This window comes from Thunnus maccoyii, chromosome 6, assembly GCF_910596095.1.
Source record: "Thunnus maccoyii chromosome 6, fThuMac1.1, whole genome shotgun sequence".
Lineage (NCBI taxonomy): Eukaryota > Metazoa > Chordata > Actinopteri > Scombriformes > Scombridae > Thunnus > Thunnus maccoyii.
This window is the reverse complement of record NC_056538.1, coordinates 18,018,878-18,033,316: the sequence shown is the minus strand read 5'-3', so window position 1 is coordinate 18,033,316 and position 14,439 is coordinate 18,018,878. Positions and strand designations below refer to the sequence as shown.

The window sequence follows — 14,439 nt, the reverse complement described above, 5'->3', positions numbered from 1 at the left end:
AGAAAAAGGGAAGAAGCAGCAGCCAGCAAGCACTAGACAAAAGTTGTAAAACTTCTTATAGTCTAGAAGGTGCGTTTTGAAGAAATAGGATCCTTGGTGCTCTTTTGGGGGACGCCTTGGGTTAGTAATTGATTCCTTTGTGTGTAGAGAAAAACTGTCCTTCAACTTAAAGGGGAATTATTTTATTCCTGTAGAATATTTGAAGACTATGCACTTACAATTGTGAGCAGAAGGGAGGACAGTCCATCAGTTCAACTGTGGGGTGAAGGGAAAGGCTGGCTTTTTTATTTCTGTTCAGTGTCGTCTTCAGAGGTCATTGTGTCTGTCTGCTCTTTACACAGATAGACTGTTAAATTAAAACATCTGCTACAGTAGGGGTGAATGTAGTAATTTGATGTTGTTGTGCTGTATTATGAACAGGACATTGTACATTTTGGAAGAATTCTATATGGATCAAAGCCAGACTTTCATTTTGAAGGATACAGGTTAGCATTTCTGCTGTCATGCTTCCTTTTGTTGATATGTCATCAGTATGTTCTTATGAAATTGTGTAAACAAGTATATTGAATTTCATGTTAAGGTTAGACACCTCTCCATAAAGGGAAATGTTTAGGGAATATCACCGGAAGTATAGCGAGCATCTTATTTTACAAACTGCACTTACCGCACTTCCGTTGGCTTGTTTTTGTTGTAAATGTGAAGTCAAGTTAGCCTACTGAAAAACGCATGTTAAGTCAGTGTATCAACATTGTTATGTTTCAGAGTTGTAATTTTATTTCTTTTCATGCTAATTAGGGGAGAAGTATGTCGAGGCCTGTGTGTGTCTCAGGGCTGCCGTGTAGCTTGTCACGCTAGAGTGTACTGTTGAGACTGTGTTTGCTAGCATGGGGCATTTAGTGACTTTACTCATGATGTCACACAAGCGCTGAGAGCATTTATGCAAGAGAAACCCCGTGAATGTTTTGTTTCTTCACAACTTCAGGTGTGTGAGTTTATGCATGGCTATTTTTGTGTTATTTTTCAGAAAGAAAATACAGTATGTTCGATTAAATTATTTATATAATTTGCATTTTATTTATTCTTTTTGTAATGCTATGGTGCATATTCTCTTTGTGTCAGGACTTTTCCCGGGTAGGCGCTGAGAGCATTTATGCAAGAGAAACCCTGTCAATGTTTTGTTTCTCCACAAATACAGTTGCTGTTGCTGCTGGTTGGAAAATAAATTGCTCAGAGACAGTCTCAGGAAGTGTGTCCTTGCCTTCTACACAACAAGACACAGAGTCAGACTCACTACACCTCCACCCTTTTCTTTCCTTGAAGGACTTTATCATAGGAGCTCAGTGTAGCTCAGCACACCACGACATGGCTTGAATCTCTTTCTCTGACTCAGGCCCCAGCAGAGATGAATACATTTTAACCTGGTCTGATAGACCTACCTACCGCCACGAAAGTGAGAGTGTGTTCAGAAACTAACGTGGCCTTCTGATCTCTTCCAGCTGTGCAGTTTAAATATATATCAGTCTTTGACTGTGTGTGTGTGTGTGTGTGTGTGCGCGCGCGCGTGTAAGGCTGAGAGAGAGAGAGAGTGTCTGTCTGTCTTTGTTACAGCTGTGAAATTGCAAACAATAATTATCATAAGTTTTACATCATAAGAGGTAGCAGTTTTAATCAGAACTAAAGGTGAGTCAGATGGCCTCCTCAAACAAGGTGTTCTGGTGTCAAACATAAATTCCTAGCCTGTAAATTGAATTTCATCATTAATCATTGTGTCTTTTATCAGGGTCAGAGCCATGATATTCAGAAAATGCCTGTGAGATTTAAAATCTGTTAGGAATGCCTCTAATAGTTTTCAGTATAGCAGTCAACAAAGGAAGGGAGCAACACTGATTATGTGGAGACAAAGAAGAAACATGTAAAACTGCTACTTGTCAGCAGGGGAAAAGAAATACTAGTTTATTCACCAGCATGCAATGCAGTTTATATAATTATTATTTCACTGTTAAATAAAATTGTCCATGAAAGTTGCCTAAGATCTCTGAGGATCACATCAAAGGGCTATAAAGCCTGCTGGAAAAATTGTTCCTCTCCTCCCTGTGTCTTTAAACGGTATTTCATTTTATACAATCTTTTATCTGTTGCAAGCCATACCCCGAAAACAGTATTCAGCAGCATATTGGGACTGAACAGTACACTGTGGGTGTGTTTCTTGTTCTTTGTTCTTGTCATACTGCTGTGGATGGTGTGTTTTGTGTGTGTTGTTCATGTTTCCAGCCACTGGAACTGCAGCATGTCGTTGCAGCATGTCAGACTACATTACTGTAACTGAAGATCATCCATTTAACACGGTTTCTCTTTCACCTTGTTTATGTGACACCTTTTTTTCCCCCCATTTCTGCTCATTTTATTGTGAAGACTGAAGGTGCTCTGTGCTTTTCCAGTAGGGATTTCAGAGTTTGGAATCAGCTGCTTGGAAGCTTAAATTAGCAGTGTGAATTCAGTATCATCTTTTCTATCGCTGCCTCAAACAACCTTTTGCATGCTCGCTCCATTTTTTATGTTCACTCCTCCCTGGGGTAGCTGCTTCTTTTATGGTGCTTTAATCTCACTGTTGTTAGTGATGCTCTCTGCTCAATGTACACTGATTTTATTTTTATCATATCACCATGTAAACCTCATTTAGAAAAAGTGTTCTGATGTAAAAAAAAAAAAAAACCTCTATAAAGTTTAGCTACAATGTTAAAGCCACATGCCCTCTCGTCAATGTCAGTAACGTTCAGTCACAAAGCCTGTGGATCGGTTTATCAGTGACTTTCTCTCCTCCAGTTTATTGCACACAAAGCTGTCTCTGTTATGAGTTAAATGTCCTGAGTGCTGCAGACAGTCCTGGAGGTCAGAGAAGCTATGAATTTTGAGGAAAAAAAACAACTTGTCAGCTAGCAAAAGACTCAAGTCACTTTTATTAGATTTTTTCTCATTTCATTTTCTAGAATGTGGATGAATACCTTATCACAAGTCATAAATGTAATTGAATGTATTGCTTTTGAAGTATAATTAGAATGTCTTGCCTAACATAAATGGGTTTGATTCCGATTATAAATCCTTGTACAACACGTGCGTGTATATACAAACTAATGCTGTCTGACTTGGATGTGTTTTTTTCTCACTTCTGTAGGCTCACACACACGCACACTGACACAGTCATTTTCAGCAGTGATGTAACAGTCAAGATGTGTCAGATGCACGACATGGCTGTTGATTTAAATGTATGGGACTGGGGCAAAACTGGGCAGCATTGTTTACAAATCACATTAGTCATCTTTTGACATATTCTCCCTCAAGACGTTTCCTCTGTTGACTTTCTTTCTTGCATCTTGACCGAGATTCATTCGAAACCTTGGAGGAAATCTTAAGCCCGTCAAAGGCAAGATTTGATGCAATTGCGTTCTCCTGAGTGTGTACAAAACACATGATAGAGGCAGTATGGGTATGTCACACGCATATTAAAGCACCAGACAACGCCAAGCGAAATGAATTGCAACCAATCACAGTGTATGAGATCAAATAATAAATAAACGCAATCACACTGAATTATCAACCTGAATCTGTGTCTACATATTGAAATTCAGAGACTCACATCACACACCGACATCCTGTGTGTGTCTCTACTTCTCTCTTTTGTTTGGTCTCTCTGAGACGTACAGCAGTCCCCTTTCCTCTTTTGTTTTTCTCAGTTTGCACTTTGCAGGCTGGAGATGGGGAATAGATCAAAAGCAGAATGGATGAGCTGTTTTGCAAGATCCCCCAGTCTTAGCGGATTTCAAGGCTGGGTGAGACTGTGTATGTGTTGCTTGGCTGCGTGAGTGTGTGTGTGTATGTGTGTAATATGCATGTTCATGCAAATTTATGTGTATGTGCCTGAGTGCCTCTGTGCCTGTGTGCCTGCAAGTTTGCCTCTGTGTCTCTGTTTTTTATCAGTCTACACGGTGCACCCATGAATTTCTACCAAGATATAATGTAGTTACAGAACAACCATAGGCACACTGAGTCTTTACATGTATTGTTTTATTTGTTCTGCATTCTGGGCACAGACAGGTACATTCTCACACATTCTCCCTGCAGTCTTGTTTGGTTCCTTAAATAATTCCCACTTGATGTCAACATCATTGTGATCAATTGTTTTTCATCATTTTATAACTTAACATGAGTCAGCAGAATGCTTCCATTTTATCTACTTATATATAACACAACACAGTGATACCAGTTATTCTCACTATGCAGTATATACAATAGCCTGCAGCAAACCCTATAAAAGGAAGAAATAGTACCAAAATACGGCATATACAGATATGTATACACAAAGAACAAAGAGAAAAAATAATAATGCAAATTTTCCAAACAATTAGCACATTAGAGAGATAGTCAAGGTGTCAATATGCTTTAAATGAAGTGCCTCTCAGCGGGTCAAACAGCATCTGAAACCACCTGTTATAGGGACTGGGGGGGAACAATAATTTTTGTAACTTTCCAAAACTGACAATTTGACAATCATACCCACTAAGCAGGGTTTGAATTTCTCTCTCAAGCTCCTTTTTTTCATTCTTTATACAGTTATTTCAGTCATATTTTGTGTCAAACTGAGTGTAACACTATTGTCCCAAACTGTGCGCTCTAATCTCTGTTTCAATAATTATCATGTCTGACTCGCCTCTCTATGAAGGCTGGCTTTGTACCCCATGTGGCTGTTCAGAGCAGCTCTGTACACTTTGGCCTCCAGATTTATTGAATGAACTAGTTCGTTTTGAACACACTGACACCTTTATCGTCAAACAAAAAGTAGTTCTTCTACAGTAGCTGACCCTTTCACCTCACTCACAGTTTTCTTAACCCACCCCAGAAAGACCCAGAAAGTGGGTGACTACACATATGATCTGATTTTTATTGACACAGCCTTCCACAGTTGTGTGTTGTAGCTCTATTTTCTCTTGCTATTGAGCCTTTTAGAGGTACTACCTTAAAATGATAGCAGTCATTCATGCTTAGACAACGTGGTGGTATCCATTTACACGGCTGCCATAAATGTTGTAACATCATCATGTCATACAATCATGACCTCTAATGACTTAGCACATCTCTTATCATCATGCTACACTTTCAGATGACTGAAGAGCTGGAATTGAGTTGGAATTGATGGAGATAACAAGCAATCTGGGATTTGAACAAACCTTGAAAGGTCTTTCTCTGTCCCCAGTGTTGATAGTATGTCTTCACTAACTATGGCCACTAGAGAAGAAGACATTTGGACAGTCAGTAGTGTCGGGGTGCACGGGTTGAGGAGGGACTGTGACTGCGAGGGCATCCATTGTTTGCTGTGTGCTCTACAGGGGAGGCAGTACTCGGAGAACACACAGCGCTGCTTTGAAGATCTGTTCTGCCAGCCGAAAGACCTCCTCTTCAACTCTGAGCTTGTGTCTCATTATGATGCTAGAACAAGCAATGCTATTATTCACCGTAATACCAAATAATGAGCGTGCTGACTGGCTTTGGAATGAATTACCACGTCTAAAATAACATCATGCATTTGTGTGTTTTCAGAAGTAACAACAGATTATTAATATTAGCAAGAATTTTGCTAGAATAAAAGTCTGCAACTCTTTCCAATCAGCACTAGAGTGACAACAGCGTGCTTTCCCCAGTCCTCTCTTTACTGTATGTCAGCGCCAACCACCTACACCACCACCTGTGTCCGTCTAGCCCCTGAAGTTCGCCTACGATGCCACCCTGATTAGTGTCCGTGCCATTGATGATGAGTCATGCCAGAGAGAGGTTCTATAAAAAGATAGCCCATTTTTCTCACTCACTATTCCATAGAGAAAACATGCATGCACAATGTGATCATTGTGAGGTAGAGTGGGCATGCTCTAAATATAACTGTCCTCTGTTTAGTTTTAACCAGGCACTAGCTGCTGATTCAACTGGTGGAAATGTCCGCTGATGGGCATAAACTGCATCTACTTCAGCATATTTTCGTCAAGCTGAAAAAACATAATGTTGCTATAAATGTCCACCTTCAGAGGCCCGTGAGGATATTTTGCTTCTGCAATACACACAGCCACAAACGGGCTAACACACATGCCAGCATACAGCCAGGAACACACACACACTCACACACACACATTTCCGTCTCGACTCAGACTCATTTGAGCCGCTGCGACACCTGAATGCTTTAGCCTCGGTGTAAGTGGGCTGTATGACATTATGTTTGATAATGGTGGCTATTGCTTCTCTCATATATGATGGATGTGTCTGTCACAGTGTAGTCTCGCCACACCCTATTGGATACGGCATTTTTCTGACAGGAAAATCAGCCAATCCTGACGCTTCAGTGAGCAGCCACCCTAATCTTTTCCTCATGCTGTAATTCCAGGTTGCAGAATGAACCCTGGGTAATCCCTCACAGGGTGCCTCGTTCCACTTTTTGTCACTTTCTCTCTCTCTCTCTCTCTCTCTCTCCCTCTCTTTTTCCTCACATTCTCGCTCTTTTTCTTTATTTTGCACTCGCATAAACTGTCTCCCTCACTCTCCATGTCTGTCTTTTCTGTCTCTCAGTTGCAGTCTCTTTCTCTTGTTCTCTCCGCCTTATGTTCTGGCTCCCTAGCTGGCTGCTCCTCATACTTTCTCATTGATTTTCTTTCCATTTGCCAGCCTCACTGCACCTACTCAGTAAGTGATTGACATTCCCCTGCATCTTTCTATTTCTCTCACAGTCTTTTCCTTTTTGCTCTCTCCTATTCCCCTCTATCTTATTATAACCTATTCTTCCTCCTGCCTCCCTGTTTCTCTAGAAAAAACATAGTGCACAGTACTCATCAACTTTGTTTTCTAGATTCGCTGGTTATACTGCACCATAGTTATTTATTGTAATTGCAGGGTAAATACCAAATTAATAACACTGCAAATGAGACACATCAAGCTACAGCTATTTATATTGTTGTACACAAACACAGTCTGGTATACGGTAATATGCTGATTCCCCTCTCTATGATAAAAGCTTAGGAGTCTAATAGATTCTCGGGTTGTGCCGCCTGTATAATGAGGTTTTAGGCAGTGCTTCAATGCTGTTGCTTCACCAAGATTAATGCAATGCTTAGGGTGCCCTTCACTTTAGTTTTCACGCAACCCCCAGAATGATTACAAAGTGTGCTGCAAGGAAAATGACATGTAAGATAACGGATGTTCTTTCCTGGCAAACTTTGTTGGGCTGTGATTAATAATTCATCAATTTAATTAGTTGTGTATTTGTGTCTCTCCAATATTAAGACCCTCTCTTGTCATCTCTTTATGTTATTTCTGCTATATAATGAGTAGCCTCCATTTTTATTGCACAAATCAATAATAAAAAGTGTGATTTGTTACATAAAGTTTTACAAAGAATAATTGCAACATTAAAGGTTTTCAGTCTGTTTGATAAATGTCACGGTGTATTTGCTCCCAAGCGTGCTTTCCTGCTTACATTAGCTGATGTATACACCTTCCTTCCTGTTGGAGTGACTCACAGACAGTACAGCTCTATTATCCCCCCTGCCCCCCACCCCCCACCCCCCACCCCCCTTCTCCCAGCTCAAAGAGAGTTGACGGCAGGGCCACCAAAGGACCACTTCCTCCCCTGCCAGCGTATGCTTCTTCTCTCTTCCTGCTAACAGCTCCCTCATCTCCTTCTCTCCACCTCCTGTTCCTGGGCAGGAGTCACGGTGCCACCCCATCCCATTACCCTCTCAGTCACCCCCATGCTCAGACCTCTGATGACACCTGCTGAGCCCAGCCAAGCCACAGACTTCCACCTCCCACCACCTCCACAGGCTCTTGACAACTGATTGTATATGCTGATTGCTGAACACTGTATTTCACGGGTCTCTTTTTGTGCCGTGCTACAATACGTGCACATTTTTTTCCCTCTCTGTTCCTTGAGGCCATCATCAGTAGAGGGTGGAGTGTGTGCCGTGTTATGCAGGGTAGTTTGGGTAGTTGCCACTGTAGTCTATTTGTGTGAGCAAGGTGCTGTTTCTCCCAACAAGTACACCAGAGGAAATGCAAGGCAAGATCTTTTTGATCATATACTCTCAAAGGAAATCTTTCGTTCCGGGAGCTCTCTGTTCCTTTTTTTTATATCTCACATCAGAATTCATTATTGGTGTTAGGAGAGTGGTTAAATTGCCTCCAAATGTGGGCAGTGATCAACATGAATGGGTAGAAATCCCCTGAGATTTTTGTCAATTTAGCCTTGAAACAAAGTATGACCAAGCTCAGTGGGCTTTGTTTATTGTAGCTTCTACTTATGAGACTTCCATCACTGATCATGTAGCAGTTCATCTTCTCTGGGTCTGACTCCAACCAACAAGAAAGGTCCCAAAAGGTTTTCCAGCATGTAATCAGAGAACTCATTCCACTGACATGGATTGGACTAAATTAGATACTATATTTTCTCATTTACTCCTCCTATATAATATTCATAATGGAGGTAGGTTGATTATTATGATAAGGGATGTTATTTCTCTACACTCTTCGAGGAAGAGGTGGCAATGTTTACATAATGAGTTAGATTACAGAGTTCGAACGTAGATGACTAAGAACAGACTGCTTTGAATTGTCATTTTACTTCTCAGAGTGAATCATAGGTAGTTTTTTAGGAATATTTAATGAAAGTGCTGCCTTTTTTCTATCTAGTTTCCACAAAAATAAGACAGTGTAATCTTAGGAGGAACACTTTGAACAGGATGGCCTAAAATACCCTGAATTTATTAAATCTAAAAAGAAGTGAAGCTGTATCAATAAAACTTGCACAAACTAATAAAAAGACAGCATTTTGCATGTTATCTGATCTTGATTTATCTTGATTTTATCTTCAGTGCCGACACATACAGCAGCTGCTCCATTTAATATTGACACTGGAATTGCATCTTGCGTAAATGAAATGATAGCTTGTGAAATTACCATGATAAGGAAATGGAAATTGTTTTGCATGTGTTGTATCACCAACATCACATAAATCTTACCATGTAATCATCAGTAAAGTCGTATTTCACAGTCGAAAGTGAATTGTAAAGATCTTGTACGGCACACCACAGCACAGGTAGAGAATACATTGGTAGTAACTGCAAAAGTCAAGTTTTCATGAGATAACTAAGGGAAACAGTCTTTGCATTTTTCATTTTATCCAATATTTTGACAGATTTCATAAGCTCCAAGATTGAAAAAGTTTCTCAGCCATTAGAGGAGCCACATACTGTAAATCCTTCAAGGTCAGAGCATACAAATCACCAAGGTTTCTCTCTGTCAGGTACATTATAGTAAAATGAAGGTGAGTAAGAGGAATGTGTACACAAAAGTGCTGAAAAGCAATGTAAGTTTTACAAAATGCTTATGTGTACAAAGTTTGTCATTGTGGAGAAGAGACCTGACAAACATGGGCTGAGTAAATAAATAAATAAATGAAACAGGAGATGGCAGAGAAAGTTTGAAAAGGGATAAGAGGAAAGACACCATGTGAGGTGGAGGTGTGAATCCCCACTTGAGCTGTAATGAGAATGAGAAAGTGGCTCCGCGCCACAGGATTTGCTGGTAATTGGTTTAATGAATGCATTCTGTTGCCTCTGATTGAACACATGCCCCGTGTTCACTCCTCGAGGAGCCACGCACATGTTGTCTTTGTTTTCTGCTGCAGTCTCTAACTTTCATCTTCACCTTGTCTCACACCGCAGTGATCTGTCCCTTGCCTCTTTTCTGTCCTACACTGTCTTGTGAAGGTCATAGTGATTCTCCTTTAGAGAGAAGGAAGGCAATTAAGCACAGATTGTTTCTATTGGCCTTTTCCAGCTGATGGACTTAGTGACCGATCTGTATGTGTGTGTGTGTGTGTGTGTTTGTGTGCTCTCTCTGCAGATTGGCCTATGGCACTCTGAAAATGGACTGTCAATGGAGAAAAAGCTTCCATCAATCAATGTGACAGACACCCTCTTCAACACTACTCTTACCATCACAACAATATTGGTAAGTACTGTATGCACACTGGTGTGTTCACATCAACAGTAGTCTATATATCATTTTAGTAGCTCCAGTCCTCGGCTGATCTACATGTGGCTGACATTCTGCGGTTGACACACAATTACCATATCAAAAACCCATTTTGTATTTTCAGATCCAAACTCAGTCCTCTTGGGATCAGAGGAACTGATGCTGCGCGATTGTTTTGCCCTGAGTACTTCAGATGAGGCTACATCACAGTGCATCAGCAGGAGCTGATAACTCACCATGTCAGCCATTCTCAGCCTCTGTTATAAATATAGATTGCGTGAGGGCTAGTTCTCACTTCCCTCACTCTGCTACCTGTTACAAGGCTTGCAGTTTTTACACAATTTCCTTAATCGCCTGCCATGTTAATAATCAATAATCTATGAATCCTAAAAGTTTTTTTTAGAATGAAAGCTTCATTTATAAACACTAGAAAATTATTTAAATGAATATATAAAATAAAAAAGAAATTAAATAATGCTGTCACTCAAAATCGCTGCTCCTCCTCAGCCTGTCATCACTTAAAGGTCCCCTCCGCTCATATTTTTCTGTTTGGATTAAATAAATTGTGTCTGATATGTTCCTTAAAATCCTTAAAATGACATATTAGTTGTGATGCCACAAATCACAATCATAGGTACTCCTTCAACTCAGTATTCTGGTGAGCACACAGAAACTCTCCATTTTCAGCAGATGAATGCGAAAACAGCTTTCTAGTGTCAAACACTGCAAATATATCATTCCTCACAGAGAAGCTCAAACATCCAGCTGAGGGAACAAGAAGAAAAACTCATTTTTAACTGGAGGGAGAATAATTAACAAATGGCCAAACAAAATTAAAATGATTAAAACTAATAATGTAGCACAATTTACAGTATTTATTGGAATATAAATTAGACCAGACTAAATATGCGGGGCACAGCCTTACTCATTATTGTCTTGACAAAAAGGGCTACAGCTTGCAAATGCCTACAAGCATATCAGTTACAGCTGCTGGTTGTTATGTATGAGCATATCAACATGGCCAAAGGTGAGTTATAAGCTATAGTCATAATCTGTTCACTGAAACTCCATGTTGATAAAAAAAAAAAGGGAGGATTTTGCAACAGATACTTATGCAAAAGAGGGAATGGTGAACTGATCACAGTTCGCTTAGTTCAGCCTGATTAACTCCAACCTTCAATATGTCTTCAAGGACAGCAACGGCTTTAATCGTTGTCATATGCAAAACTACTCACGCTGTGCTGTATCACGGTCAATCACAGCACACATGGGCCATGGGCGCAGTAACTGTAGAGAAATTCAATCCAGCCACTGAAAGATGTGCACAGCGATGCACAAATATGTTGTTGCAACTTTGCACATTAATTGTGACTTAATATGTTGTTGCACCATCAAATTCTTAACAGTGATTAATTGCTCGTCAATTAATTACCTACTTGCTTTAATCAGTCGTGCAGATGTGCTATGAATTTCCAAACCTTGTAATTCTGTGGATAAAGCTCATCATTTTCTGTTTTACAGTAGCTTTGATATTGCTTTTGTATGTTGATGTGCTACTGTAGAACATCAAAGATGACAAATGGATTCATGTTGGAGCTACACAGAGAAATCCAGATTTTCAGTCGGCATGTGTTTCATGCCTTTCTTCATCCCCCGATACACACACAAACACAGTCGCACACACAAACCTGTCACTCGCCCAACTCCTCCTCCTCGCTGATGAATCAGACGATAAGACGTAAAGTAGCTTGTAAGCAGAAGCAATTGGCCCAACGTGTTATTCTGAGTGGCTGGCTTATCAGCTGCGGAGCCGTGAATGAGGGAAGGACACTGCCATATATCACCACTGAATAAGTCACTGGTCTTATTGAGACTGACTGGGATTCAGATGGAACGGTTCATTTCACACAGGAGGGGAACGGCGCAGGGGGGAGGATGAAGATGTGTGTGTGTTTGGGTTGAGGGGGAGTACAAATGAGACAATGTTTTCACCACAGAAAGAGGGTGTGAAAGAAAGAATTGGCCGAGCACAGAGCTTTGATTTCACTTTGGAGATATAGAGTCCCTGGACCAAACTTCGGAAGCCACCAAGGAGCAATTTTCAGTGCCTATCACAGCTCATTCATCATGGTGTGATTGCTGTGTCGCTGTTATCTCGCTTGTGGGCGGCAGACGAGCTGAAAACCTCCATAAGAATTCTTTACCTGTAGCACTGGCTTGGAGACTGTGTGTGTTTGTGTGTGCTTTCCCACAGTATTTATGGACAATTCAATTCAATTCAAATTTGCTTTATTGGCATGAATGTCACAACAGCAATATTGCCGAAGCATCAAGAATTAATGAAACTAACTAATGAATACATTTCATGAATTAAAACAAGAAAAGATCAGCACGGTATTGTGAAAACTTGCTGTGTGTGTGTGTGTGTGTGTGTGTGTGTGTGTGGCGCGGGGGGGGGGGGGTCACTTTCAGGGTCACACACCAGACGTAAGACCAGTTAATTGGGGACACAGCTTTTGTCCCCAGTTGGTAAAATGCTGATTTTTGGGTCAGTGGTTAAAGGTTATGGTAAGGGTAAGTCTCCAGGAAATGAATGTGTGTGTGTGTGTGTGTGTGTGTGTGTGTGTGTGTGTGTGTGTGTGTGTGTGTGTGTGTGTGTGTGTGTGTGTGTGTGTGTTCGCGCTATATTGTTGTGTTTATGTGTTTGTATGTGTGTGTGTGTGTGTGTGTGTGTGTGTGTGTGTGTGTGTGTGTATGTGTAAATAAGCAAGAAATAATCATTAAAAGAACAGATAATAACAACAATAATTGTGATTATTATCACAATTAAGTTATCAATGGGTCTTATTTTAATGTAAATAAATGATAACAAAATTCAATCATTACGTCATCATAAATCTATATAACAAACAAACAACAACCACAAAATTTATTATTCATTTTCTATTTTCATCTGAGTTTCCACTGGTTGTTTTCAAGTCATGGCATGAGGAGATGAATTTTGCTGCAATCATTCCACATTTGAAGATTTCTCTCAGCAAGTAAGAGAGTTTCTGCATGTGTGTTTTGGAAGCATATGTGTGTGCGTGTTCATTCTTGACATGTTCACCTGACCTTTACAGAGCGGCTTTATTATACTTACACATGACCGTTATCTTCTCACTTCAATTTCACAAACCGCTCCAGAAAAAAAACACAATCACATTATTGATTATCACTTTACTGCAGGGCCACAAGCCATGTGTTTGTAATCATTGATTGAGTTTGTTAAAGGCACAGTTTAGGTCTTATAATGAAATAATGTGTTTATACCCTCAGTAGCCACAACGATGTAATAGAAAAAGTCCATTCATTGCTTCCTCTATATAAAATTCTCTGTTATGTTGTTTTTAAGTCCTGTGTGGTATTGCTGTTTCTCTCTGTTTTGAAATATAGTAGGCATCCTACACCTGTTTTTTCAGACTTTCGATTTTCTTTCAATCTAACAATTATTTATTTGGTGGAACTGCTAACAACTCAAATATCTGTAACATGACAAGGAGCCACAACGACACACAGGGGTTACAGGGGTTAGTTTGAGAACTACTGATTTAATCTTCAACTTTTTTTTTTAGAAAAAAAAAGTACAATATTTTCCTCTGAAATGTAGTAAAGTGGAAGCCTAAAGTAGCATCAAATGGATATACTCAAGTAAAGTACAAGTACCTCAAAATTGTATTTATGTACTTGAGTAAATGTACTGTAAATGTTACTTTCCACCACTGCAAACACCTGATGCAACTCAAACTCAAAACGGTGTAATCTATGTTTGTTTGTACATCTTTGCAGACGCCCTCCTACAGTGCACACTCGTTCCCAAATGAGTCAGATTCACAGACCTTTTTCACAGCAGAGATTTTGACTTCTCACCGCAGGAGAAGCACAGATGGAATTTATAACATTCGTTTGGCTCCTTTCCAGCAATTATTGCAATGCATTGCCAGCGCTGGAGAGTAACTAAGGCCTTGTTCAGACTCCCAGCCCAAATAATTTTTTTTTGGCACATCCAGATTGTATCCAGATTGATTTTAGAAAGACTGGACAGCAAAAAGATATGTGTTCAAATGCGTCCCAGACCACCTCAGCAAGTAGTTTGAGTGTTTGGATTACAATGTCTCTTGGTGGTTGTTTACACTTGTATTTAGCGCTGACCATTTGTGATCCGATCAGCCAAGACGCATTTTAAAACCAAGTGTAAACAGGGTCATAGAGCCACCAATCCCCTTCCTCCTCATATACACACAAACACACATACACACAGGTGACCAATTTTGAAATAAACATTAATATCCCGATAAGCATTTTAACATTTGTCTATTTTTATTACAATAC

The 14,439-nt window shown here is 40.0% G+C and overlaps 1 protein-coding gene across 2 annotated transcripts in view; it reads left to right on the top strand.

Annotated features, from left to right (window-relative positions):
- Positions 1 to 14,439, top strand: part of grik4 (glutamate receptor, ionotropic, kainate 4) — a 303,754-nt gene that overhangs the window by 258,155 nt on the left and 31,160 nt on the right. For both annotated transcript variants that reach the window (XM_042413663.1, XM_042413662.1), the window contains one exon: positions 9,937 to 10,044. In XM_042413663.1, coding sequence (XP_042269597.1) covers positions 9,937 to 10,044 — 108 coding nt within the window. The remainder of the gene's footprint in view (positions 1 to 9,936; positions 10,045 to 14,439) is intronic.